Genomic DNA, 27779 nt, shown 5'->3' on the forward strand with positions numbered 1-27779 from the left:
AATCATGTACATCTTAATATTTACATACTGTGGCTTTATAAAATATTTTAATACACTAAACATATGCTTTTTCACAATTGTACTGGCTATTATTTCTTGTTTATTTTTCCATATGGTCTTTAGAATCTGGTTGTTTAATTCTAAATTGCATTGGTATTTTAAATTCCGTTACATTAGTTTATAGATTAACTTAGGGAAAAATATATAATTTTGTACTTTAAGTCTTTCTACATAGTGTTCCTTTACATCCATTCAAGATGACTTCCCTCCCTGACTCAGGGGAATTTTAAAGTTTGTTTTTTTTTTTTTTAATGTAGATCTTACAAGTTTCTTAATATATTTATTCCTATGGAATGTTTTTTTCCTATTTAATGGGTCTTTTATTCCATCTTTGAAATTGGTTGTATTTTGTATTCATAAAGAGCTTTGATTACAGTATCTTAGTTTTATACTTAGCCATCTTACTGAATTCTTTTAGAGATTATAACAGTTGAGTCATTTGGGTTTTCTAGTTATATAACTCCATATTAGCCCCTAATGCTTTCTCTCACCTAAAATAACACTAACAGTTGTGATAATGGACACCTTTTTCTTCTTCCTGACTTTAATAAGAATGCTTCTCATGTTTCCCTATGAGATAGATATTTTATCAAGTTAAGGAAATATCCATTTATTTATATTTTATTTTGTTAAGAGTTTTAATAAGAGATTGTGATTGAATTTTATTAAATGTCTTTTTAGCATCCATGGAGCGATCTGGATGATTATTATGGTTTATCCAGTCACTTTTTCCCCCCAAAGAGCCAACTCTTATATTTTTCTATGGTTTTTCTGTTTCCTAAGTAATAAATTTCTCCTTTTATCTTTATTAATTTATTGTTTTCTATAAGAAAATATTGTCCCCTTTCAAACTTCTTGAAATGGACACTTAATTTATTTTCTTCTTGTTTATTGATATGAGTATTTGAGACTCTGAATATTCCTTAAAGCACTCCATTTGTCACGATATCTATGTTTTCACCTTTATTATTTTCTTTATCTGCAACTTTGGTTACAACTTTCCCTTTGACCCAGGAGTTGCTTAAACTGAGATTCTATTGCTTTTACTGCATGCTGTGGATTAAAAGCAAGCCATTTGTTTCATGCCAAGGGGAAAGTGTTACACAGGGCATGAATATCAGGAGACAGGGATATTGAGACTGTCTCCTATCACTAAGTCAGGGAACTCTTTATTCTACATGGTATATCTTCTACATCAGCTAGTTTCTTCTCAAATGTTGCCTCTGTCCCATTCTTTCTATTCTCTTTTTCCAGGACTATGATTAGACACATCCATCAGTATTTCTCACTCTGTCTATCATATCTCTTAACCCACTTTTTTTATTTCCCTCCTCCTTTTCTCTCCATGCTGCATTCTGTATAATTTCTTCATATCTATTTCCTAGTCACTAAATCTCTCTTTCAGTGGTGCCAAAAACCATTGATTTTCTTCAACAATTATATATTTGATTTTTTAAAGTTCTTTCTAGTTTTTTTTCCAAATTTGCCTGATCATATTCAATAGTATCTTGCTGCTAGCTTGTTTATGTGATCTCATCTTCTATTTTTTAAGACATTTTATAGAGTTATTCTATATTCAGTATCTGATAACTCTATTATCAAAACACTATGAGAATTTAAATCTTTTTCTTGTTGTTTCTGCCATCTGTCACGCATGTTTCCATGCTTGATTGTGAGTTTACATTTTATTGATGATAACTATGAAATTCTGAGAGCCTGTGTGGTGATTGCTTTTCTTCAGGGAGAATTTGTATTTATCTCAATGAAAGCCAGGAGATGCCACCAATCCTTCTAGGACTGGTAAACAGTCTTCCAGATTCCCTGGTCTAATCTGGGTGTCTCAGGTAGAGCTTGTGACCTTGCCACCAGCCCAAAACTTATTCTGCCAGCTCTAGTTTCAAGATCAGTGCTGGCCCTCAGGGAAATGCACCCCTTGTATGTGCTTAGCACAGATTGGAATATGTTTGTAAGTAGGTATAAATATAGCCATGTGTGTATTTTGTATTTGCTTCCTTGAATAGTTCTTTTTACTTCTGATGAGCTCAGCAATAAGAATTGTGTTTTATTACAACACCTCACTATTTGTATAATGGAGGAGCAGCCCAGCCTCCCTCAGGGTATCTATTCTGACATTTGCCAGAAGCAAAAGTGCCTCAGGCACACTTCTCTTTAGAGTTTCTACTGTTTCCTAACTCCGTGAACATGATGAAATGAATGCATTTCCACCTCCAAGCCTTCCTTTCCATTCCCTCCACCACTCAATTTTATTCTTTTTCTTAGTGGTTAACATTTTACCTTTAAAATTTCTTATATCTCAGTTATGTTTATCTGTTATGTTTTCTCCTCCCCCAGCTAGAAAAAATGACAAAATTGGGATATATGGAGAATCTCCTATTGCCCCCACCCCACTGCACCTTCTTTTCCAGGCTGTTCTTATCAATATTATTTCTGCCTCACCTGGGGTGTATCATCTGCATTCTGTTCTCCAGCTTCAACCCTCCATTGTTTTTGTTCAATGCTTTGATCAGTGCTCACTTCCAATCCTTTTATCATGAGTTTTCCATCCATTTCTTTGTTGACAGAAGTTCATCCTTTAGTATTTTCTCCAAAAGAGGATTTAACTCTTTATATGTTCAAAAATGTTTTTCTGTTACCTAAATACTTGAGCAACAGTTCAGTTGCTAGTAACTTCCTGGGTCACATTTTGTTTCCTTGTATCTTTCTAAACATGACTGCCTTCTGGCAGTGAATGCTGCTGTAGAGAAATGTGCTTGTAGCTTAATATCTTTTCCCATCATCCGTGACCTGGTCTCGTTTTTGGGGGGAGGGGGCGGTGGGCTGGCTGCCTTAAATATCTTTTTGCTTTATCTGAGATCCAGTAACTTTATTGGGACATGCCTCTGTGTTCATCATTCTTTGTCTTTTTCCCTGGAACGGGGCTTTGCTTTTCAATCTGAGTCTGAGATCTTCTTTCATTTCAGGATAGGTCTTGAATTTATATTCAAATACCTCTCCTGTTACATTACTTTAGTTCTCTTCTTTAGGAGTCCCATGCTTCTTACCCGGCTTGGGGTCCTTGACCTCCACAATCATCTGCCTCCTCACTGGAAAAGTGGAAAAATAGAGAAAGTCCATCCTGCCTGCTTCCTACTTATGCTTATGTCAGCTCTCCTTTATGTGTCTTCCATATCTGTCATTTCCTCTTAATTGTTTTGAATTATTTGTTCATTTCTATTTTTATTGTATTCACTTTTTCTCAATCATCAACTCCATGTACCTCCCTGTGTGTTCAGTAGTGTGTCTTTTCTTTATGCTGCTTTCACTTTAGTTATCATTGGTCATCTGCTTTTATTTTCTGTTACATTTCTTGATCAAGTTCTAATAGCTCATATTTTATCTCCTTTGACATGACTGTCTTTTCCCTTAGTTCTTGTGTATTAGCTTTTTGCAAATGCAAAAGAAAAGACACAATTACTGTGTTTTTAAAACATTAATAGTACTATGCTTGCACATTATTTTTAGCCATTCCATGATCATATTGTCTGATGAGTACTCTTCATCTGCTTTCTCCCTCCTGTTTTTTCTCCCTTTTTTATTTACAGTATCTTAGTATAGATCCTGTACTGCTTCTTTTCTACTATTGTTCACCTCTGAGTTATTCCTGGACCAGCTATTTATAGGATGTTCACGTCAGGGAGAAGGAGGGCTGCTTCCAGGCTATCAGAAACTCTCCTTATGAGAGGGGGTGTGTGTGTCTGTGTGTGTGTGTGTGTGTGTGTGTCCCAACTTACAGAGACTGCTCACCATGCAGAGTCTCTCTCCTGTTTGAGGTATGACTTCCTGCACATATGTTTTATCCTTATATTTCCTTGTGAAGCTCTGATTTCCCTGCTTTTACCTTGTGATAAGTTGAGTCCAGATAACCTTATATCACTGTCTAAGCATTTATTTACTTATTTAATAGTTTTATTGAATTATAACATGCATACAGAAAAGTACATAAATCCCTAAGTTTAGAGCTTGATCAGTTTTTATAAAGTGAATGCACCTGTGTAGGCACCACATGGGTCAAGAACCAGAATATGAACCTTGATAAGTAAACTCCCAGTCCTGTGTTTCTGACCCCACTCAGGGCCCTTGGTGTCCACAAACATCTGCCTCCTCGTTGGAAAAATGGGAAATATACAAACAGCTCATGCAGCTCAATATCAAAAAAAACAAACAACCCAATCGAAAGGGCAGAAGATCTAAATAGACATGTCTCCAAAGAAGACACACAGATGGCCAAAAAGTACATGAAAAGATGCTCAACATCACTATTATTATTTGAGAAATGCAAATCAAAACTACAATGAGTTATCACCTCACACCGGTCAGAATGGCCATCATTAAAAAATCTACAAGCAATAAATGCTGAAGAGAGTGTGGAGAAAAGGGAACCCTCCTACACTGTTGGTGGGAATGTAAATTAGTATAACCATTATGGAGAACAGTCTGGAGATTCCTTAAACAACTAAATATAGAACTACCATATGATCCAGCAATCCCACTCCAGGTCATATATCCGGAGAAAACCATAATTCGAAAAAATACATGCACCCCAATGTTCACTGCAGCACTGTTTACAATAGCCAAGTCATGGAAGCAACCTAAATGTCCATTGTCAGAGGAATGGATAAAGAAGATATATATATATATATATATATATATATATGTATATACACACACACACACACACACACAATGGAATATTACTCAGCTATAAAAAGAACAAAATAGGGACTTCTCTGGTGGCGCAGTAGTTAAGAATCTGCCTGTCAAGGCAGAGGACACAGGTTCGATCCCTGCTCCGGGAAGATCCCACATGCCGTGGAGCAAGTAAGCCTGTGTGCCACAACTACTGAAGCCCACGCGCCTAGAGCCCATGCTCCGAAACAAAGAGAAGCCACCACAATGAGAAGCCCGCGCACTGCAACAAAGAGTAGCCCCCACTCGACGCAACTAGAGAAAGCCCACGTGCAGCAACGAAGACCCAACACAACAACAACAAAAATGAACAAAATAATGCCATTTGCAGCAACATGGATGGGCCTAGAGATTGTCATACTGAATGAAGTCAGACAGAGAAAGACAAATATCATATGATATAGCTTATGTGTAGAATCTAAAAAAAAAATGGTACAAGTGAACTTATTTACAGAACAGAAATACAGTCACAGGTGTAGAAAATAAACTTATGGTTACTGGGGGGGAAAGGGGGGTGGATAAATTGGGAGATTGGGGTTGATATATACACACTACTATATATAAAATATGTAACTAATAAGGACCTACTGTATAGCACAGGGAATGCTACTCAGTACTCTGTAATGACCTATATGGGAAAAGAATCTGAAAAAGAGTAGCTATATGTATATGTATAACTGATTCACTTTACCATACACCTGACACTAACACAACATTGTAAATCAACTATACTCCAATAAAAAAATTTTTTAAAAGAAAGAAAATACTGCACATTTTGGTTCTAATTTAACAGTACACACTCAACTGGGGAAACCCAAAGGATTTCACCTATGGTCACTAATAAAGGCATGAGTCCAAGTATTGCCACTCACTCTGCCTGCATCTTGCCTTGGCCTCCCTGAGTGAGCCCTTAAGACTTGCTCTAATTATTGCAGGACCTATGAGTAATAAACTCATCTACTTCAAAAAAAGAAAAAGAAAACAAAAAGTGGGAAAAAATAGAGAAAGCCCTGCCTCCCAGGGCTTTCATGAGCCACAGGATGACAGACGTCAGAGCACTTTGTCATTTGTAAAGCGTGACGTGAATGCCAGCTCTCCATCTAGAAGTCATCACAGTGACAAGCATTGGTGTGGTCCACCCCATTTGTTCAGCTGTGAAAATGAATCACAGAAAGGCAGTTGCTTGGCTTGGGCGCACAGAGCAATGCTGGTGGCCAAGCTGAGGTCAGAGGCTACAGCTTTACAGTCACCTTTTCTGCTCATCCTCATTGTCTGTTTCTAAACTGACTTCCAACACTGTAGTTTTCTCTTACTCATTTTTGAACTTCATATACATGGAGTCGTATAGTTTCCCATTGTTCTAATAGACCATAATTTACCTGTTCTGCTGTTGGTAGGTGCTTGGGTTGTTTCCATCTTGGGAACTAATACAAATACTGTGGCTGTGAACATTCTTGACAATGTTTTTGGTGAACGTACACACACATTTCTGTTTGATACAAACCTAGGAGTGGAATTGCTGGTATTGCATTTCTTCAGCTTTAGTCAGTACTGTCAAAGAGTTTTCCAAAGTTGTGGAACTAAGAATCTCATCATCAGTTTATGAGACACTTGGTATTCTTACATCCTTGCTGACACTTGGTATTCTCCATCTCTTTCGTTCTAGCCATTTTGGTCAGTGTGAAGAGGTGGCTGGTTGGTTTTGTTTGTTTGTTTCTATTTTTTAGCTGGTTGGTTTTAATTTGCTTTTCTCTGATGACTAATGAAACTGAGCATCTTTTCATGTTTTCTGGCCATCCTGTATGTTTATGTATCCTTTTATGTGAAATGTTTGTTCAAATCCTTTGCCCATTCTTCTATTGGGTCTTTTTCTTGATTGATCAATAGGAGTTTTAGGGGTTTGTTTTATATATATTCTGGATACAAATCTTTGTTGGTTCTGTGCCTTACAAATCTCTCTCCCATTGCAAACATCTCTCACTTTCTTACAGTTGTCTTTGATAAACAGAAGTCCTTCATTTTGGGACTTCCTAGTGGTCCAGTGGTTAAGAATCCGCCTGCCAATGCAGGGGACACGGGTTAAATCCCTGGTCCGGGAAGATCCCCCATACCGCAGGGCAACTAAGCCCGTGCATCACAACTACTGAGCCAGTGCTCTAGAGCACACGAGCTGCAACTACTGAGCCCGTGCGCCACAACTAATGAAGCCCGCTCACTCTGGGGCCTGTGTGCCGAAACTACAGAGCCCATGTGCTGCAACTACTGAAGCCTGCGCACCTAGACCCCGTGCTCTACTATGAGAGAAGCCACCGTGATGAGAAGCCTGCGCACTGCAACAGAGAGTAGCCCCTGCTCGCCGCAGCCAGAGAAAAGCCTGCACGCAGCAGTGAAGACCCAGCGCAGCCAAAAAAAAAAAATTCTTCATTTTAACATTTCCCTACTCCAGCTCATTTTAATATTAAATAGTATGATTAATAGTATAATTAGTATAATAGTATAATAAATAGTATAATTCATAATTTTTTTCCTTTATGGCTAGTACTTTTTTTGTTCTGTTTAAGAAATCTTTGCCTGACCTCATTCTCCTTTTCTTTGATGATTAGAAAAGTTACGAGAAAACACTGTCTATAAAGCTCACACACCACTGTCTTCCTCTCTCTCCTAAGGGGCAATTAGGTCTCCTAATCCTAAACACTCCTACCCCATAAATTCACCTCCTGGGCCCGCCTTGTCTCATGAATACGTGTCCACACACTGACACCATGCTCTGGAAGAGCTCTTAGGTCAAAGTGCATGAAATCACACACTTAGCAAGGTGCCGTTGGTCTTTATGGGGACCAGCTGGTGCTGTGCTCCAGCCACTCATCCTGTTACCACTCCATTGAGAGGCGGACAATAATGGGAATGTGGAGGCTTTTCTGAACCCAAATGTGCAAAATTCCACTCGACTCATCAACTTCTTTAGGGGCACAGAGCAGCTCTGACATACTTGCAAAATGAAAAAGGGCTGTGGGCTGTTCTGAGCTCATTGTCAAGCCTGCGGTTCTGCTTTCCCTCCCTTTGCGCCTTTGTTTCTGTCCCTTCAACATCTAAACATTTTCCAACTTTGGACAGCACAGTTGCGCGTCTCCTCTGCGCAGATGTTCGCGATTACTTGGAACAGCCGGCCTCTATACTGAGTCCTCACACCCTCACGAGCCCCGCAGGGACTGCCCTGAGCTGTACGTGGGGACCCTGCCTGAGGTGTACCCTCCGGTCCACGGCCGCACCCTGGAGGATGGAGCCTTCAGGCATTGTCGCCATGATTGGGTCTGGCATCCTGGAAGCACTGCATCTTTCAAAGAGCCTTAAGTACATCTGTTCTCAATTTTTAGACCACAAGGCGAGGATTTGGGTGCAAGGAGTTTATCTGGGAAGTGATCCCAGGAAGCACTGTGAGGGGGCAGGGAAATGAGGGGCGATCAAGCAAGGTGCACTGATGGGCGGACAACAGACCACCCCTGGGACCTTGCCAGATGTGTGGACCTTGCCTCAGAGCCATTCCACCCAGGGACGGGTGTCCAGCTCCCATCCCTTGTGGTTAAGGGTTGCTCCGTGGCCAGAGAACAGCTTCTAACAGGCAGATCAGGGAAGCAGCAGGACATGTGGGGGGACGGTGTCTGCCCTGAGTCCTGCAGGGGAGACCGAGGCAGATGGGGAGGACACCAGCCATGTCTGCTTCAGTTATTTTGATAAAGTGTCTCATTCTGAGTACTTTACCCATGTCCAAGTTTCCCATTAATACAAATGGGAAAACGGGAGTCTGTGTTTTTAAATGCTTTTTCCTGTTTTAGTAGAATTATTTTAATTGTATATTCGTGGATGGTAAGAAACTCTCTAGGTGAAATACTATAAGAAATCACAGGTGGCTCAGGAGCTAGCAAGCAGGTGACCTCAGGGAGGATTGAAGTTTGCCTCTTTAACCCCAGGGCAGCCCTGAGCCTACATCACCTGTTGGGTTCTCACTCCTGAGGCCGCATAGCAGCTGCACCAGCCTCAGCTCCAGAGCGAGCCCGCCCTGAGGAGGCTTGGTTGCTGAGGTTCTTTTCCCATGCGCTCTGTAGGACTGGTGGGAATCTGCTTTGTACCTTCCTACATTGAATGTATCTGCTTGTTAAGGGCTCCCAGGCCCCAGCCTGCATGGGATGCCTCCTAGGCCCTCAATAGCTAGTGCAGGAACTGCTGAGCTCAACCTCCAGGAGGTGAGCCCTCCTAGGAGTAAATGCATGGAATTTTGTTGAGCTAAATGAACTAGTTGAAATGATGCATCTATTTTTTTTTGATATCCAGATACATGACCCTCCTTCTTCCCCTCATGTTTCAAATCCCAAATCCAAACCGGTCAAGGAGTCCCACCTTCCGGCCCCATTGTGACCTGTGTGCGGAGTTCTCGGCAGTCACGTTCTTTCCCTTGTCAGCAGCATCTGATGTGTGCTGGACTGTGGTGCCTGGTGGAAGGAGATACATCCTGCAAAACCAAACTGGACCCTCCGCTGGATGGCACAGAGTGTGGGGCAGACAAGGTAACCCAGCTTCTCACTGCCCCCAGCAGGCAACCCCATATCCCCTGCACATTGGCACCTCTTCTGAAAGGTGGTCCGCACTGCACTCAGGAGCCCCTGAAGCACCCCCGGGCCACCCCAGAAATTCCATGGAACCCATTTAAGGCACAGAGAGATATGTTCAGCTCTCTCCTGTTTTTCTTATACAGGAATCATTTACTCAATATTTTTATTAAATTAACTCCTTTTGTCACATGAGTGAATTTACTTAAAACTTTTATATCAGTAGACCGTAAATGGAAAAACAGGATCACTTGCTGTGCAGAAAAGGCTGTCGTAAGATGATTTTAATGAGAACAATACTAGCGGTTAAGAGCGCCAGTCTTCAGCCTGATCTTCATTAACAGGAGAGACTGGCAAGTGTTAGGAGAGGTGTTCAGGACCAGCAGCCACAGCCTAAGGCTTTCCCTCTAGTCTTATTGTACGAACTGAAAGAGTTGCTGTGATCAGGACCATTAAGTCACATCTCCTGCCCCAGGGTTTGTGCCACACACGTTGGGAAATTATTTTCGAGGATTGGCTTTCTCTTATCCTCAGAAAGAGCCGAGGTTCTCCCACGTGGCACCAGCTGTATCATCTCCAAGCACCAATCCCAGCCCTGAGGTTCAAAACTACAGAGCCAGGAAATACTGCCTTTCAGAAAGAGACTCACATTAAACAGTTTGCAGAAGATAGGTTTCTCCATGAGCCGTGTGAATTCATCCTTTTTCTGGGAATTTAGAGAACCTCCACTGAACACATTCACGTGGAAGTTTAGGGCAAAATCCAAACCCCAGAGCCATAGCAGTGTCAGGTTGGATATGGAAGGAATGTCACCAATGTCACCAGAGTTAGCAAACTTACACACCCCGAAATAGTCTACTTTTGTGTAAATTAACAAAAATTGGGTTTCGGAGGCGTGGTGTTTTCTCACATGGAGGGGATCTCAGTTTTTAGTGAGTAAGCAGGTTTGCTGCCCTGCTGTGTTTCAGTGGTGCCGCGCGGGGGAGTGTGTGAACAAGACGCCCATCCCGGAGCACGTGGATGGAGACTGGAGCCTGTGGGGCAGCTGGAGCATGTGTAGCCGCACGTGTGGCACGGGAGCCCGCTTCCGGCAGAGGAAATGCGACAACCCTCCGTAAGTCCCCCTGACCAGCCTTCTCCAGGGTGCGTGGATCGGGGTTTCCAAACTGCAGCTCGCATTGCCTTGCAGAGCAGGGTCTGTCTCCCACTGTTGATTTGAGCTGAAGGAAAGTGAACTTGAACCGAAGGTCCAGGTTGCCGGGCATTGTGTGCATCAGATGGCATCTCAGCTCAAACAGAACTCTCTCTGTAACAGAGATGCAGTAAGTCCTGTGGGGAGCTGGCTACCCTTCCTTGCATGGGCCCTGGTAGAACCGTTTCTCATCCAGCTGGAAGAGAATCCCTCCTGGCCTGCTTCCTGGCTGCCTTAGACAAGGGTTATCCCAGGGAAGCTGGCAGACCTTCGGAAAAGTGAGGCTGACCTTCAAATTGGTTATGAGCTAATCTGGGAGCAGCCTGGCTGTTGATAAGTTGCAAAGCATTTGTGGGTTCCACTCTTTTGTATCCAAATATCTTTCACCTGTCCTGTTAGAACTGTTTGACAGAAAATAGTTTTTTAGTTTTGTTTCCTCATAGGCTTCCTTTTATTGACTATGATGATGCCATAATCCTTGTTCACCTCTACACATTTGTTCCAAAAAACTCAGGGCTAGATCTTATGCTAAACTGTAATAATTCCTTTATCACAGGTTTATTTTTTCTCCTTTTCTCTTGAAATTTCCCATTTTTAATATTTCTTTAAATTATCTGTTTTACATCTAGTGTGCCATCACATTAAGTTTTGAAAATGAGCAAGTTATAAATTATGACTAAAAGGAAATGGTTTATATCTACAATTAAATCGTATTGATGAATAATTAGCAAACCTCTCCTGTATTTAAAAATTCTAATGTCCAATGTGTATCCCAAACCAATTAAATCACAAACTCTGCAGGTGGGGCCGAGGAATCAGATGTGCCAAATCTCTCTGGGCGACTCCAACGACCAGCCAAGGCTGAGAACCTCCAGATTAAAGGAAAACTTACGCTCACAGTTTAGTCAATGTCAGGAACACTGTGTTTTCTGGTAGTGCTGTAAGCATTGGCATTATGTATTGTCTTATTAAAACTTTTCCCTCCAGCACCCAGCAGAGTGCCTGACAGGTAGTAGGTAGGTATTTAATCTTTTAGAAGTGAATTCTTAATTAAAAGCATAGGTGGTATTTTAGGATTTTCCAGAGAGGCAGAACCAATAGCCATATACGTACGATTTATTATTGGCTCACATGGTTATGGAGGCTGAGAAATTCCGTGATCTGCCACATGCAAGCTGAAGGCCCAGGTATAATTCAGTCTGAGTCTGAAGGCCTGAGGACCAGGGGAGCCCATGATGTAAATCCCAGTCCAAGGGCAGGAGAAGATGAGAGGAGACATCGCAGCCCAAACAGTGAGGCCTCCTTCTGCCTTTTGTTCTAATCAGGCCCTCAGTGGATTGGGTGATGCCCACCCACACTGGGGAGGGCAACTGCTCTAGGAGTCCACCAATCCAAATGCTAATCTCATCTGGAAACACCCTCACAAACACCCCCAGGAAGAATTTTTAGTCTCGGCATCCCATGGCCAGTCAAGTTGGTACATAAAATTTGCCATCATAGATGGGTAGATGATTAGAAAACCTATTTAGCTAAGTGGTGAGAGGTTAATAGTGGCTTCAGCTTTTCCATTTCTCTGTGATGATGTTAAAATAGTTCCACCTCTCGCCCAAAGAAGAGAGCTCTGGGTTTGGAATCATGGTTTGGAGATTTGGGCCCAGTTTGGTTGGTTATTGGTCGTGTGACCTCAAGGAAGACCCTTCTCTCTCTGGGCCTCAGCTTCCTCCTTTACAGGGAGCTGGCATGGTATAGTAGGAAGAGCCAGGCTTCAAAGCCAGAACAGACAAGGCTTCAAATCCCAGGGCCACTTTTTTTTTTTTTTTTGCAGTACACGGGCCTCTCACTACTGTGGCCTCTCCCACTGCGGAGCACAGGCTCCAGACGCGCAGGCTCAGTGGCCATGGCTCACGGGCCTAGCCGCTCCACGGCATGTGGGATCTTCCCGGACCGGGGCACGAACCCGTGTCCCCTGCTTCGGCAGGCGGACTCCCAACCACTGCGCCACCAGGGAAGCCCTCAGGGCCACTTTTTATAGCAACAGGCAGCTGTTACCTTCCTATCCATCTAAAAATTGGAAAAATCCATGGGAATGCATGTAAAGTACATGATTTGTATTTACTACACGGCCCCTCTTGATATTAGCACCAGGAGAAGAACAGGGGCAAGACCACATGCCCTACCTCCTACCTCGCAGCACTGTTTTGAGGCTCAGAGGAGAAAGGATTTGTTAAGTGCAGAGCACAGTTTGCAAAGGCTGTGGCTGTCATGGGTGCTTCATGTTTGTGATTGGAGCTCAGGTGCTCTGGCCAAGGACTGCTCTCCTTTGGCACATTACATACATCATCCCAGGTCAGGTGACACCCAGTAAATGTCATAGTAGGGGAATATCTGACCCTTTAAATACCTCTGGAAGGACTCTGTGTCCCAAGATGGTCAACAATAGGATTGTGTTTAGGTGAAGGCATCCTTGCAAGAATAAGATGTTATCAATGCTGAGCAAATGTGTTAGGCACAATTTTCATGGGACCTGATTTTGTGTTTTGTGAAGATGACATCAGCTAAGGCGCACCCCCCCCCAACCATGCTTCGGCTCTGCCCATTGTCCCCAGCTGCTTTCTCTGTTCTGGGCACAGGGGCATTTTGTGATAGGAGGCTCCTAAAGACCCCTGAGTTCAGAGGGCTGAGTGAACATACCCCCCACCCTGGCCTGTACTGCCATGGGATTTCCCATGCTGCATCCTCACCCCACCTCTCCAGGCCCATTGGCCCCATAAAGAGGCTGTTCTGGAAATCCCAAAGTTGTTTTAAAAACCTTCTTCCATGCCTCTGCTTTATCAGGTGGCCCCCAACTGGCGGTCATGAACTTCATCTCTCCTTGTCCCCTTCCTACATCTTATCATTGAGGAATGGGGAATCTGTAGGACTACCGCATGTAGACAGCTGAGCGGTTTTATGCGTCTCAGCACATCAGGTGGTTGTGGGCTCTGACACATCTCCAGGAGGGAAGTCTTCCAGCAACACCCCGTGGGGCAGGGCAACTGGAGAAGGACCCGAGAGAGAACACCCTCCTCGGAGATGCCTCTCCAACATGTGGCCTTCAGTAAACCTGCACAGGGCCCTAACTCAGGGCCAGGGACCCTGCTTGGTGTACACTTAAGATAAGCAAAACTGGATAAAGTCCCCGCCCCCCATAGGGGCATAGTCCCGCCAACTCCCTTGGTTTTCTCCTGTACACCTCAAACCTGATGGTTCCTAAGCTGCGATCTCTCCTCCCCCAAACACCCCTCCCAGCCCACGTCCCCCTCAGTAAATAGCACCACCAGCTGTTGCATAGGTCGAGTTCAAAGCCCCTGAGTGCATGCATGGCCCCTTGTCCCCTCTCTTCCTCCTCCATCTCTGATAATGATAAGGACAGGGCACACAGGGCCCTGTCTAGGTGCCAGGTTCCCTTCTAGACATTTGCACATAGTAAATCACCTAAATTTGTCATAAGGGAGAGGCGTCTTTTTTGTCCCCTTTGCACATGTTAAAAATTGAATCATATGGAGGTTAGGTAACTTGCTGCAGGTCACACAGCTGGGCAACGGCTGGTCAGGTTTGGACCCAGTGGCGAGGCTCCAGTGTCCTTTCGGACGATCAGCATCAGCCTCCCTGCTTCCCACATGATCCCCCCGGCCCCCAAATTCATTCTCCACAGAAAGCCAGAGACATCTACTTACCAGTAAAGCCAATTACACCTCTTCCTGCTTCAGCCCTTTTGTTCACTCCCCGCTGCACTTAGAATGAAATCCATGCTCTTCACCGTGGCCCCTGTATTAGTTTCCTGTGACTGCCATGATAAATTACCAGGACTTGGTGTCTTTTTTTTTAAATTTATTTTATTTTTTATTTATTTATTTTTGGCTGTGTTGTGTCTTCATTGCTTTGCGTGGGCTTTCTCTAGTTGCGGTGAGTGGGGGCTACCCTTCATTGTGGTGCGCTGGCTTCTCATTGCGGTGGCTTCTCTTGCTGCAGATCACGGGCTCTAAGCTCATGGGCTTCAGTAGTTGTGGCTCGCGGGCTGTAGAGAACAGCCTCAGTAGTGTGGCGCACAGGCTTAGTTGCTCTGCGGCATGTGGGATCTTCCCAGACCAGGGATCAAACCTGTGTCCCCTGCGCTGGCAGGCGGATTCTTAACCACTGCACCACCAGGGAAGTCCCTTGGTGTCTTAAAACAATATAAATTTATCCTCTCACAGTTCTGGAAACCAGGAGTTTGAAGTCAAGGTGTCAGCAGGATTGATTCCTTCCTGAAACTCTGAAGGAGAATCCATTGCTCTCCTGTCCCCTTGCCCTTGGTGGCTGCCAGCCTTCTCTGCCCTATAGACTTACCACTCTAGCCTCTGCCCCTGCCTTCATGTGGACGTCTTCTCTCTGCTTCTCCTCACCACCTCTTCTCTTCTCAGGACACTGGCCATTGGGTTTAGGGGCCACCCTAATCCAGGATGATCTCATCTCATAATTATGAGATCCTGATGATATCTAGCAAGACCCTTTTCCCAGTTAAGGTCACATTTGCAGGTTCTGGGTGGGTTTGTCTTTGCAGGGGAAGGCACCACCCTATTCAACCTACTGCACCCCCTTTCTGTTGTCAGACACAACGCCCCAACCTCTGGACCTGGGTCGGTGCTCCTTTCCCTCTTCCAGGCTTCCTTTGCCCTCTTTGTGTCTTCTCTTCAGACAGGTCTCCTCCCCTGACCACCCTGCCTGAGGTGGGTGCCTGCTCTACACGCTCTCTCAGCACCCTTTCCTAACGTTACAGGTATTATAATGATTTATAATTACTCATATGCATTTGCTCACTTGTTTTCACTGTGTCCTCCCCCACTGACCTTTGAGCTGTTGGGCCCCATCTTCCTTCCATGCCCACAGCAGACCAGCCCTCTGTAATGTGTACTTGACCACCTGACTGTCTAGACGCATGCTTGCTGAGAAAAAGCGAACTTTCTGATCTTCCAGTGCTGCAAAACACACATCTAATATTGTCTTTCCTTAAAAAACACAAAGGTTATTGTGAATTATTATGCCAAGGAGGTGGGTCACCAGGTAGGCCCCTTCCCTTGCACCATCTAGCCTCACTGAGGCCCACAAGCTGTGAACAGCCAGGAATGGGGTCCAGGTGCCCCTGGGCATGAGGGCCATCTTCACCTGTGCCTTCCCTGCCCCAGTGCGGCTGTGCTCACAGCTAGAGGTGCTCAGAGCCATCTCAAGAGCAAGCTCCAAACATAATCTGGCTTTGTTTATTCCAAGTGAGAGAAACAATATGTTTTTGCTCCTATCATAGTTACGCCTTGGTAGTCGGTCCAGTCTTTTGCAATAACAGTGTAGCTCCATTTCCTGTTCTGAAGCAACAGGCTCTTTTCCCCCTGTAGTTTTCTACAAGGTTTCTCACCTTCATGGAACCACCCAGGTGAACGGGAAGAGAAGGGGCTGGCCTTGGGGGGCAGCTTTGCAGCAGTCCTGGTTCCTTCCCAGGGAGATGCAGGAGCAGAGAGGGTTTGCTGAAGTCCAGGCAGTAGCTGTCAGCCTGCTTTTGCAGAATGGCCTGAGGTGGTGATTGTTACAAAGCACAGCTGATGGAGGCCCCAAGCCAAGCTCTGACCAAAACAACGTCCTCTCCCGGCTCACTCCTTAAATCACCAGGCTCACTGCCTTGAGATTTCCCAAGAATGTCCAAATCTCACTGCTGTGTACATCTCCTACTTGGAACTCTCCCACCACCCTCTCCCCACCCCCTTCACTTTATATTCCTGGCACCTTTCCCATCTTCTGCAGCTGGTTTATTCACTGTCCAAAATACTGGCAAAAGAGTCCCCCCATTTTTTTCTCTAGTCTTGGTCTTTACAGCTATTGGAATTTTTATTTCTTGCCAACTAACATCAAGGCTTTGGGGACCATCCGTGTTTTTAATCCAGCTTCCTAAGCTTGTCCTTTCCTGACATAATTTGTGTCGCTGTCAGTGGGACATTTTGCCAAAAGACTGCAATGCAGAGAGTTCATCTCTAATGTGAGTTCTGGTACCCCATCAGGAGGCTTGTGTTTGGGGGATGGCTGAGGAGTAGGGTGGGGAGAAAAGGCTCCATTGATCTTGTGTGAAAAGCCAGCTCTGCACAGGAAGGATGGGGAGGTGAGTGGATCTTAGAAGCAGGAGTGTGTTAGGGTCACCACACAGCGTCCACACCCTGAGCATCAGGAAGGAAAGCAGCCCACCTCCTCCCAAGACCTTGGGGAGTGAAGTTATGTTCCTGTAATGGCTTTTTGCTTCCACAGTGAAACCCCCATACGTGTGCTTTTAACGTATCAGGTACTCACAGGGACAGTTTTTAAAAATCACAGTTTTCTGCACTTGAGCCTAAGTTCCATGTGTTACTTGGTGCTTTTCAGAGGAGGCCTTAACACTAGGACGGCGGCTGCCCTGCGGGGGCATTAGTAGCCCTGCAGCACTTTGATCCCGCGGCTGTGCCCTGCTTGCTCCTCGGAGCTCTTGGTGCAAGAACAGGAGGCAGAAACGCTGAAGTCACCCTGTCTCCGGGTGGTGAGCGGGTCTTAACCACTGTGGTGGCTTTATCTTCTGATCTACCTTCATTCAATAGAGCAGAGCAAAAAACCCAAAAGCGCTGCCGCTCAGCTGCCTCTTGCTCTTCCTTCCACCTGAATGCTGCCTGTCATCCAGGGAAAGGGCAGACCTGCTGTCTGTGATGCTGATCATCTGAGCAGACCTTCGTGCTTCCCTGCACTGTGCTGGGTCTGCCTGGGGCCCTTGGGACCCACCTGGCAGGAGCCGGTCCTACCCAACAGGAGCTCAGAGGGACTTGGCTTTCTCTCCGAATTTTCTCTCCGCTTTCCGGGTTCTCCCCCCAGCCTCTCTACCTTATGCTTTTCCTTGTTTTAAACATCTATCTGATGGTGTAATGTGCAGAAAGGGCACCTACCCTTGAGTATGTGGCTCCCAGCACAGCATTGCTCATCACGGTGGAGTGCATGTGCTGGGCATGCATGCAGGTGCGTGTTGGCTCCTGGTGCGTGTGTGACAGGGTGAGGGCCTGGTTTGCAGAGTGGCCATGCCATCCCCTTGCCCTGAGCAGCAGTAAGCTTCCACCTGCCCCCAGCCTCCCCAGTGCTCGGTGCTGTATGTCTTTTCCACTCTGACCGTTCTGGTGGGTGTGTAGTGGTATCTTGTTGAGGTTGTCCTGTGCGTTTCTTTCATAAGCAGTGAGGCTGAGCATCTGATTGTGTCTGTAGTTGCCACTTGGATATCCTTTCCTGTGACCTGCCTGTTCCAGTCATTTGGGTTTATGTCTAAACTCCTACTGTTGCAAGAAGGGGGACCCCTTCCAGGGCCCAAGAGTGGGCTCTTGTCTAACACTCGGAAATGAATTGTCCGAGGAATCACACATGTTGACAAAGCAAGAGACTTTATTGGGAAGGGGTGCCCAGGCGGAGAGCAGCAGGGTAAGAGAACCCAGGAGGACTGCTCTGCCACGTGGCTCGCAGTCTTGGGTTTTAGGGTGATGGGATTAGTTTCCGGGTTGTCTCTGGCCAATCATTCTGACTCAGGGTCCTTCCTGGTGGCACGTGCATTGCTCAGCCAAGATGGATTCCAGCGAGAAGGATTCTGGGAGGTTGGCAGGACACATGGAATGGCATCTCCTCTCTCCTTCTGACCTTTCCCGAATTCTTCTGGATGGTGGTAGCTTGTTAGTTCTACATCCCTTACCAGGACCTCGTGTTGTAAGATAACTCATGCAGGTGGTTAGTGTGGTGCCTGACCGGCGCAGGCACTGGTTTCTGGTTTCTGACAGTGGTTCTGACACTGTTCTGACACTGGTTTCTGACAGTGGTTCCCCTAACTGTAATTTGTTCATATTAAGAAAGTCCTGATAGAGTACAAATAGAAATTGGGGATTGATATTGGAGAAGCATCTTGAAAATCCATCACACCCCCCATGCCTGTCTCAGTGGGTGAGGCTGGCATTCCTCGCCTCACAGGAGCCAGTGGATAGCCCCCATCCCTAACCTGCTCCTGCTGCAACCAGGAGCACTTGTGAGTCACACTTTCTTATCTCCACCACTCACTTCCCCGTTGTGCGTCATTTAACATATTGGAGCTTTGGTTTCCTCATCTGAAGGATGCAGTGAGGATCCCTCTTCTGATTCTTTGTGCCGACTTAATGAGGTAACGGTTATGGAGAGCAGGCAGAGTGTAAGCCCTCTGGGCATATTAGTGTATGATCACTGTTAATGTGAAAGTGCCTCTGTTCTTACCTATGTCCTCAAGGATGAGATTTCAATATGCTGCCACCTCCCCTTGCATTTCCAAGGGTCCTCATGGAGCCTTGGAGCCCTTCCAGCCATTGTGGGAAAGGCTGAGCGTCGGTCATGGACCTACATCAGCTCTCAGAAACAGATGACTCTATTCTACCACCAATCCTATTATGGTAACCATCCTTCATTTTAGCCATGTCAAGCTTGGTTTCTGTTATTTTGGCCTTCCTAGGTGCTTTGTATTTTATCCACACTGTATAACTCAGGGTAAGTGAGAACCCCAGCCCTCTGCTCCTCAGACTTTGGGAGGGTGATCTCTCCTGCCTGTGTTTGCAGCCCCAACACAGCATCTCCTGAAGGCCCTGTGTCCATATAACTCAAGCTTGGTCCACTCACCTAGCATGGGTTCCTTGGTAAAGCTGGCCCCTCCTCCAAGTCTTCCCCCAGAACTTCTGTTCATAAGCTACTTGTGGACCTTCCTGTCAGACATGCCTTCCTCCTGCAAAGATTCTCTTCTGTCTTCTTTATGGCATGTATAGGGGGCCTCTTTCTGTGGTCTCAGCACCAGTGTATACCCAGGAGGCCCTCACTGGTGTCACGGTAACACTCAGATGGCCTATGTTATTGACACCATCTTAAGGAGTGAGTGGGCTGAGTGCAGGGTCCTGCCACAGATCAACATATTGAAACTGGGATGATTTGGGTAGAAAATCATGCTGCTTGTGGATTGCTTCTCCCTTTTCCCATGTTGTTCAAAATAGTGACCCAAAGGAAAACTAGAAAAATCAACTCTTTTGGTCTTTTTTTTGAACAGGGAAAGTTTAATATAAAAAAGCATTAGCTATAACAGGTGATTGTAGTATTGGGGAATTAGCTGCTAAGATGTAAAGAACTCTAGAGACACAGGAAGAGCAGATACAGGAAGCAGCCCCTATCTTCAGGTCTGAGGCAGGGCACCCAAGGAAGGAACAAATATGGATGAGGGTGCCCCCCTCACACACACACCCAGGGCTGAAATTCCTTGGACTTGTGGGAGAGGGTACAACCAGGGCCCACTGGATGAGGGAGACGTTTGCAGAGGTGCTGCCCTGGTGGAAATCTCTGGGAAGTCACACTTAGTGGTGTCAGGGAAAACCGTCCAAAGGAGAAACTGCATGTGAGACCAGGCTGAGAATTTTCCCAAAGTGTTGGTGTGCTCAGAAGCTGCCCTCGGAAGCTGCCTAGAGGGAGGTGGCATGCATCACAGGCCACAGGAGCCTACAGGGAGAAGTCACATATCAGAACCAGAGACAAAGCCTGTCCCTCCTCTAGGGTCTCTCTAGTAGCTGGTTCTGATAAAGCTTAGCATCATGCTGCTTGACTGGAGAGCTTTAATTCTTCATATGGCTTCAAGTTACCATCTAGTGTCCTTTCATTTGAACTTGAAGCATTTCTTTTAGGGCAGGTCTGATGGTAAAAAACTTCCTCAACTTTTGCTCATCTGGGAATATCTTAATTTCTCCCTCACTTTTGAATGACAGTTTTGGCTGGGTATAGAACTCTTAATTGATAGATTTTTTTTTCTTTGAGAACTTTGAATGTATCAACCCACTGACTTCTGGCCTCCAGGGTTTCTGATTAGAAATAGGCTTGTAATTTACTGAGGATCTCTTGTCTGTGATGTGTTGCTTCTCTCTTGCTGTTTTCAAGATTCTCTCTTTGTCCTTTGACAGTTTAATTATAGTGCATCTCAGTGAATTTATCCTATTTGAATTGTAGATTCATGTCTTTCTTCAAATTCAGGAAGTTTTAAGCCATCATTTCTTCAAATAAGCTCTCTGCTCCTTTTTTCTCCTTCTGAGACTCCCATAATGTGTATCTTAGTCCCCTTACTGGTTTCCCACAGATCCCCTCTGCTTACTTTTCTTTATTCTTTTTTCTTTTCATTCCCCAGACTCAATATTTCAATTCATAGGACAAATTCATAGAACAAATGTATATTCCTGATTTTTGTTTCTGCCTTCTCAAATCTGCTTTTGAACTCAACTGGTAAATTTTTCATTTCAGTTATTGTACTTCTCAACTTCAGAGGTTTTTTTCCTGTTTATAATTTCTATCTCTTTATTGATATTCTCACTCTTTCATGTATCATTTTCCTGTCTTTGTCTACGTCTTCCTTTAGCACTTTGAGCATCTTAAAGACTGTTGTTTTATAGTTTTTGTCTAGTAAGCCCAACCTCTGGGCTTCCTTCAGTTTCTACCAGTGTATTTTGTTCCTTTGAATGGGCCATACTTTCCTGTTTCTTTATATGCCTTATGATTGTTTTGTTAAAAACTGAACATTTGAATCTTACAATTTACCTCTGGAAATCAGCTTCTCCTCCTTCTTCCCGGATTTACCATTTCTTTGCTACTGAAAAATTTCTCTGTGTTGGGGATCAAACTGAAGAAGTGTAAGGTCTTCTCTGGCCTTTTCTGAGCCTTCATCTCTTCTTGGGAAAACCTAGTGGCTTTCTAAATTTTCCCATATATGCAGTTGCTTCTGAATAACCTAATCCTTAAATATCTGGCTCCTAAAGGGAGAAAAAGAATTTTTTTAAATGTATTGCTCACTGAAATTCCCTGGTAGGGGCTGCAGCTGGTAGGGATTGCCGCAGTGGTGGCCAGCCCTTATGCCCGTACCTCAGAAATCAAAAGCAGCACTGAGCAATCAGAACACAGAACTCTGATATTTGGAGGACAAGGTCCTTATTGTCCACCCTGGCTCCAGCAAGCCACACCAGGAATGTAGGCACAGCTACCTGGCATGGGGCTGGGACATGGTGTACAGATAGCCACTACCACAGTCAAGGTTGAAATTGACCAAAATTAGCCACAGCTTACCAGCCAAGCTTTCTCCTGGAGGCTACAAGCTTTTGGATAGACTCCAGAGTTTCAAAATAGTTACTTCAGGCAGTTTTTGCCAATACAGTTTTGGTACAGGTGGAGAGATTCTTGGTGCTTCCTACTCCACCATTTTCCCTGACATCACTTTGTCTTTTGATCCTTTTAAGATAAATTCTGATAATATAGTTCAATTCAGTCTAACTACTGTTTATTAAAGACCAGCCTGTGTAGGATTCTCTGCTTGAGGATGCAGAGGAATAAGAGGAAAACAGGAACTCAGCTGACTATTTCACAAGGTTGATGATAAGCAGCATAGCAGAGACCCAAGCCGGGTCAGGAGAGGTTCCAGGTAGGAAAGAAAAATAGGCTGCAGGATGGAGGTATCCTTAAGGATGGGCAGAGAGTTAGGGATCAGGGAGTGGGGAAGATGGGGCAGTGAGCCAGATGGGGGCTGAAAGGAGACTTGCCTGTGGGAGAAGATTGGACGTGGAGAAGAAAGAGGATAAGTTCAGGAGGGAAGCATCCTGAGGCACGTGTGGTATCTCATGGGCTGCCCCCTCTCAGGCGCACTCTCTGCTGGATCCAGGAGTTCTCTTATGTCACATCTAATCTACTCTCCACCTACCTGCTGTGAGGCATAAAGGTAGTTGGTATATGAGGGTCAGTCAGACGTAAATCTGGGAAACTCAATTGATGGAGGAAATTAAAAAGGAAACTAAAACAAAGCTTGATGACAATTCAGGAAGTTAATTACATGACATGTGCAAATCTCAGTCCATACCCTAAGGTGTGTAGGAAATGTAGCTTCCTTTATTTTTTTAGCAACAACCTAATTTGTAGTTTTGCACTCCATTCTAGTCCATGTTGGATTCCTGATCACTTCAGGAGTTTTTGCCCCATTTTCCCTGAGTCCGCATCTAAGTTCGGTTGAGGATGCATCTGGTTATTGTGATGTCTGTTGTATTCATCTCCTAGGGCTGCTGTAACAACCCTCTAACAGGTGGCATAAACAACAGATTTATTCTCCCAGTTCTGGAGGTTAGAAGTCCAAAATCAAGGTTTGGAAGGGTTGGCTTCTTCTGAGGGCTGTAAGGGAGAATCTGGTGGTTTACTGGCAATCTTTGGCATTCCTTAGAGTGTAGAATCATCACCCTGATCTCTGTCTTCATCTTCACATGGTGTTCTCCCTGTGGGTGTCTGTCTCCAGATTTCCCCCTTTTATAATAACACCATTCACACTGAATTAGGAGCTCACCCTACTGTAGTATGGCCTCATCTTAACTAATTACACCTGCAGTGGTCCTATTTCCAAGTAAGGTCACAGTCTGATGCTCTGGAGGTTAGGACTTCAGCATATGAATTTTAGAAAGGACATAATTCAACCCACAACTTCTTACCATAGAGCATCTCTGCCTCACCCATTTCTTCTCTGGTCCCAGCCATGGGATGTGCAACTCGCTTCTTGCAGAAAAGATGTCCCTCTTGCTGGTCCACATGGTTCATCAGGGCCAGCCCCCCTCTGTTCCTTCTGCACCATGGTTTGTGGCATAGAAATACATTCATCTACCCACACTTGGCACTTGGGCCTGGGGCTCTTGGGGAGGTGGTCTGAGGCTCCACCTATCCGAGCATGCCATGCAGTCGTTTCCCTGAGCTCTAGCTGCCTCCCTGGTACTATGGGCAGGCAAACGAACAAAGGATCCCTCTCTTCTAGATGTCTTAGAGAGGTTTTGCTGTTCCCTAAATTTGAGATCAAAACTCAGAACCCTCTGTGGAGCCCCTAGCATATGTAATCTCTCAAGGCTGCCTCCACTCCCAGGTGGGAGAGGTGTTTGTTGTCTGGGGTGTATGAGGTGGGCATGGAGGTATGAGCGGCGCCTTTCCTCCTACTCCAGATGTTTCCTTGAACACATTTATGTAGACCAGGGGCTGGCAAGCTATGGCCCATGGGTCAAATCTGGCCCACCACTGGTTTTGTAAATAAAGTTTGATTGGCACATAGCCACACCCTTTTGTTTACACATTGTCTTTTGTTGCTTTTGGCCAACAGTGGCAGAATTGAGTAGTTTCAACAGAGACTGCATGGCCCACAAAGCCAAAAAAATGGACTGTCTGGCCCTTTGCAGAGAAAGTTTGTGGATTCCTGGTGTAGATTATTGTGACACAAAAGCCTAAAGACTTTTGCCCCCTTCTGCTGTCATATCTCTTCCATAAGGCAATCATCATAGGGTGGTCTTACTGTCTGAACACAAGAAATGGCAGAGAGAGGAAAGGAAATATTCAAAATGAAATAGTTAGTGTATCAAAAAATGTCACCTTGCTAACAGGTGTGTACAGTTTGTGAAAAGTCATTGAGTGGAGCAGGTGTGATTTGTGCTGAATTTCAATAAAAATGTGCTGGGGGAATGGTGCGAGGGGGTGGGGACAGTCTTACTCCATCGTGATGCTCTTGGCATCGTGGAGGTGAAGGGTACCATTGAGGTTGCCCAGGTCAGAGTCCTAAGAGGACATCCAGGGCCTCGTGGAAGAGCCGGGCAGAGACAGCGTCAGCCAGCTAGGCCAGGGTCCTGCTGCTCCTCCTTAGTGCCCCTCCCATGTGCAGACATGGCCAGAGAACACAACTGGGTCTCCAGCACTGGTTAAAGCCCCAGACTAAGCACAGAGCATCTAGAACCCAAGACCACAGCATGGAGCACATGTGGTCTCACGCTTGCCAGGTAAAGGGTGCAAAACTGGGATCCGGCTGGTCTCTACCCAAAGCCCATGAACAAGTGAATTAGTCATTCTTATTCTTTTCATTACAGAGTAAATGAGAGCTATTTATTTACCCATCCTGAAACTTAGTGACCTCTGGAGTATAGCTAGGAGCCACTTAAAGGTCTTCATTTTGTAGGAGACAAAAAATCAAAAAACCCACACACACCAAAAATTCCCCTTGGGGTTTTCAGTGTTACAGATGGTCAAGTTTTAAGTTCAGATGAAAGACACAATTTGTGCGTCTTGGTGAACTGATTGATCCTCACTGTATTCTAATTACAGATGACCTTGATTTACAGTTCTTGGATGCATTTTTCTGATGGCTCACTTAACATGTCATCATCGTGGGCCTGGGATTGCTGAGAGTTGGTGTGTAAGAGGAGAGGGGGATTGCTTTGGAAACTTCGCCTGCCCCTTCCCCCTCCGGAAAGAGAGGCCAACCCCAAGCACCCCTGCTATTTCCGCAGCCTGTCTGGTTAACGCAGACCACTCTCTTCCTTCTAGCCCGGGGCCTGGAGGCACGCACTGCCTGGGCGCAAGTGTGGAGCACGCGGTCTGTGAGAACTTGCCCTGCCCCAAGGGCCTGCCCAGCTTCCGTGACCAGCAGTGCCAGATGCATGACCGGCTGAGCAGCAAGAAGAAGGGCCTGCTGACAGCAGTGGTGGTTGACGGTAAAGGCATATGGTGCATCCTTTCAGAGCGGCCTCCCTCCCCCGCTCCCCAAGACCATAAACACCTCCTAGGAAAACCCACAGGGCATCCCCACCCCCACAGTCCACCCAAGAGGACACTCCAGTCCTGCCCAGCTCAGCCGTGGACCCACAGGGAGTTGAACTTGGATGACCCAGCTCTGAGATTTCCCAAAAGCAGCTGTGAAGCAGGCAGTGGACCAGATACCTCCTGCCCGCCCCCTACCCCCGTTCTGTTCATAGCAAGGCGGGTGCGCTGGCAGCCTGCCATCCAATACCCTGTGCTGCTGGGCCCAGGCCAGCGTTGAGGAGAGCGAGGCTCTGCAGGAGCAGGACAGCAGGTCTGTGTGTCTGCTGTTTCTCTTTCCAGTGGTGACGCTTTCTTGCATTTCTTTTCTTGGTTCATCTTGGGTTGGCTCTTACTCCTTGACTGGAGTGTTTGGGTAAAGTTGTTTTTTTTTTTTAACTTAGGTAACATTGGTTTATAACATTATGTAAATTTCATGTGTACAACACTATATTTTTCACTTGTGTATACACTACAGTGTGCTCCCCACCAGCAGTTAAGTTTCCATCCATCACCATACAGTTGACTCTCTTTACCCTCCCCCTACCTCCCTTCCCCTCTGATAACCACTACTCTGTTTATTGTATCTATGTGTTTGTATTTGTTTTGTTCCAGGACAGTTTACAACTTGGGGAAGATGATAATAAGCACAGGTCACATTTTCTTTCCCAGAGTTTTCTCCCAAATCAAGAGACTCTGCCCACTGGACATTACAAGCATTTACAGTGGCTGATAAAATTCGAGGTGGGGTATCAGGTCTATAGGATATGTGATGTTTGTTTATTGTCCATAAGGATCTCCCAGGGCCTAGTTCAGGGTTTTTTATGCTTAAAATTCTGTTCATCTTCAGGAAACAAGAGTGTGTTATAATGATGACAACATGGTCCCATTTATGGAGCATACCATGTGCCAGGCTCAAGTTAGCTCTGCTCATATCATCTCATTAAATATGCAAAACCACCCGTGCAGAAGGTGAGAGGTTACAGGTTACGTGACATGTCTAAGCTGCTGCATGAGGAGCAGGGAGGGAACTGAGCTCAATTCCGGAGGAGCTGACTCAGAAGATAACCAGCTGGCTTCCAGTAAGACAGAAAGATTTCACGAGTGCTGAGTGAGGATGCTTCAATAAGAACTCAAGCAACTGGGCCTGATTTTTACACAGCCTCTGAAGTATTTTGCAGGAGGCAGAATACTTTGCAGGAGAATGAGGTTCCTGTGCCAGGACTTAGGTTTCTTCCCTGTGATCTGAAGAACCTCTGAAATATACACTCTGTTACAAGCTCAAGCGTGCATAACTGTGACGGGGGTAGACCCAGGCAGCACAGGGAATACTGGCCTCAGATCCGCAGCTTTTAACCCAACAACCTGACCCGTCACCTTCAAACTGACGTGGGATGTTCTAAACCAGAGCAGAGAATACCAGCCCACCCAGCCGCGGGCTCATTTTAAAGCATCGGGGAGCTCCCCCAGACGTTTTCCTTTTTTACAAAGACCACTACCTCTGGGAGCTGTGTGATTATAGCCACCCTGTTGCCTAACCAGCAGATTTCCAGGGAGATGGAGCCTTCACACCCTCGGCTTTCCCTGCAGACTAGGGAGAGGGAGACCCGTGCTCCCAAACAGGGGACAGGCAGCTGGAAGCTGGGGCTCACAAAAGAGCCTTGTGGCTCTGCCTGGGCATTCGTCTGATGCAGGAAGACATTTGAGGCTTCTAGACGTCCCAGGCGCACTCGGACCCCTAATCGGAAGGAAGATATTGCTGGCAGGGGCTGCCGTGTTTGCAGCGCAGTGGCAGGTTTTGATGAGAAGCAGCTTCATTTCCAAACCTTCAACCATCCCCAGACTACCAGATAAGGATGGTTTAGGTCCCCTGTCTGTCCTCTCCCACGTCTTGGGAGCAAGAAGAGGTCAGGTCTAAGACGGACTCACCCACTCTCATTTCCTCTCTGCCATGTGCAAGGCCTTGTTATTCTTTCCTTGGTCTCTTGCTCCAGTTTTCAGTTTTCCTGCCTCGTTTATGCAATGCAGAAATCCCACTGAAATGTCTGTTTTTCCACAGATTTCTCCAAGTCCAGATTAAACTTCTATTTTACTTCTAACCACTTTTGGATCACTGAGCTCCTTGGTTCCTTATCATTACAGAGGCTGAGGCTGATGTCTGCCCAGATCCCCCTTACAGGAAGCCTCCAAGTACAGCTATTTGGGGAAGCTCATTGTGTTCAGAATGTGTTTTTACCCACTCGCTTTTTGTTTCTGCCAAAGCAATAAATAATTACAGCCAGAGTGCCACCACCTTTGATCTGAAAAGTGGAACCCTACTTGATAAGGACAGTAAGCACTCTGCCTTTGAAGGAGAGACCACCCCAAGTACAGGGCTTTGCAAGGGTAGCTTGACACATCCCCCTCTAGGGTGGAATTGTCATGACTTCTTGCATATTTGGTTTCATTTCCTTCTCAAATATAAACAGAAGCCAGCGGTTTTTTTGTTTTGTTTTAAG

General features: G+C 45.5%; 1 protein-coding gene across 7 annotated transcripts in view; it reads left to right on the forward strand.

The window, feature by feature from the left end:
• ADAMTS17 (ADAM metallopeptidase with thrombospondin type 1 motif 17) overlaps nt 1–27779 on the forward strand; it is a 349273-nt gene that overhangs the window by 207775 nt on the left and 113719 nt on the right. For 4 of the 7 annotated variants that reach the window (XR_009541664.1, XM_060155566.1, XM_060155606.1 and 1 more), the window contains 3 exons: nt 9264–9368; nt 10379–10524; nt 25030–25196. Coding sequence is in view for 6 of the 7 variants with exons in the window: in XM_060155566.1 (XP_060011549.1) it covers nt 9264–9368; nt 10379–10524; nt 25030–25196 (418 nt within the window). In the remaining variant the exon portion in view is untranslated. The remainder of the gene's footprint in view (nt 1–9263; nt 9369–10378; nt 10525–25029; nt 25197–27779) is intronic. The other 3 variants (XM_060155578.1, XM_060155587.1, XM_060155596.1) reach the window with 1 other exon arrangement.

The sequence above is a fragment of the Lagenorhynchus albirostris genome, chromosome 1 (genome assembly GCF_949774975.1).
Source record: "Lagenorhynchus albirostris chromosome 1, mLagAlb1.1, whole genome shotgun sequence".
In the NCBI taxonomy this organism is placed as follows: domain Eukaryota; kingdom Metazoa; phylum Chordata; class Mammalia; order Artiodactyla; family Delphinidae; genus Lagenorhynchus; species Lagenorhynchus albirostris.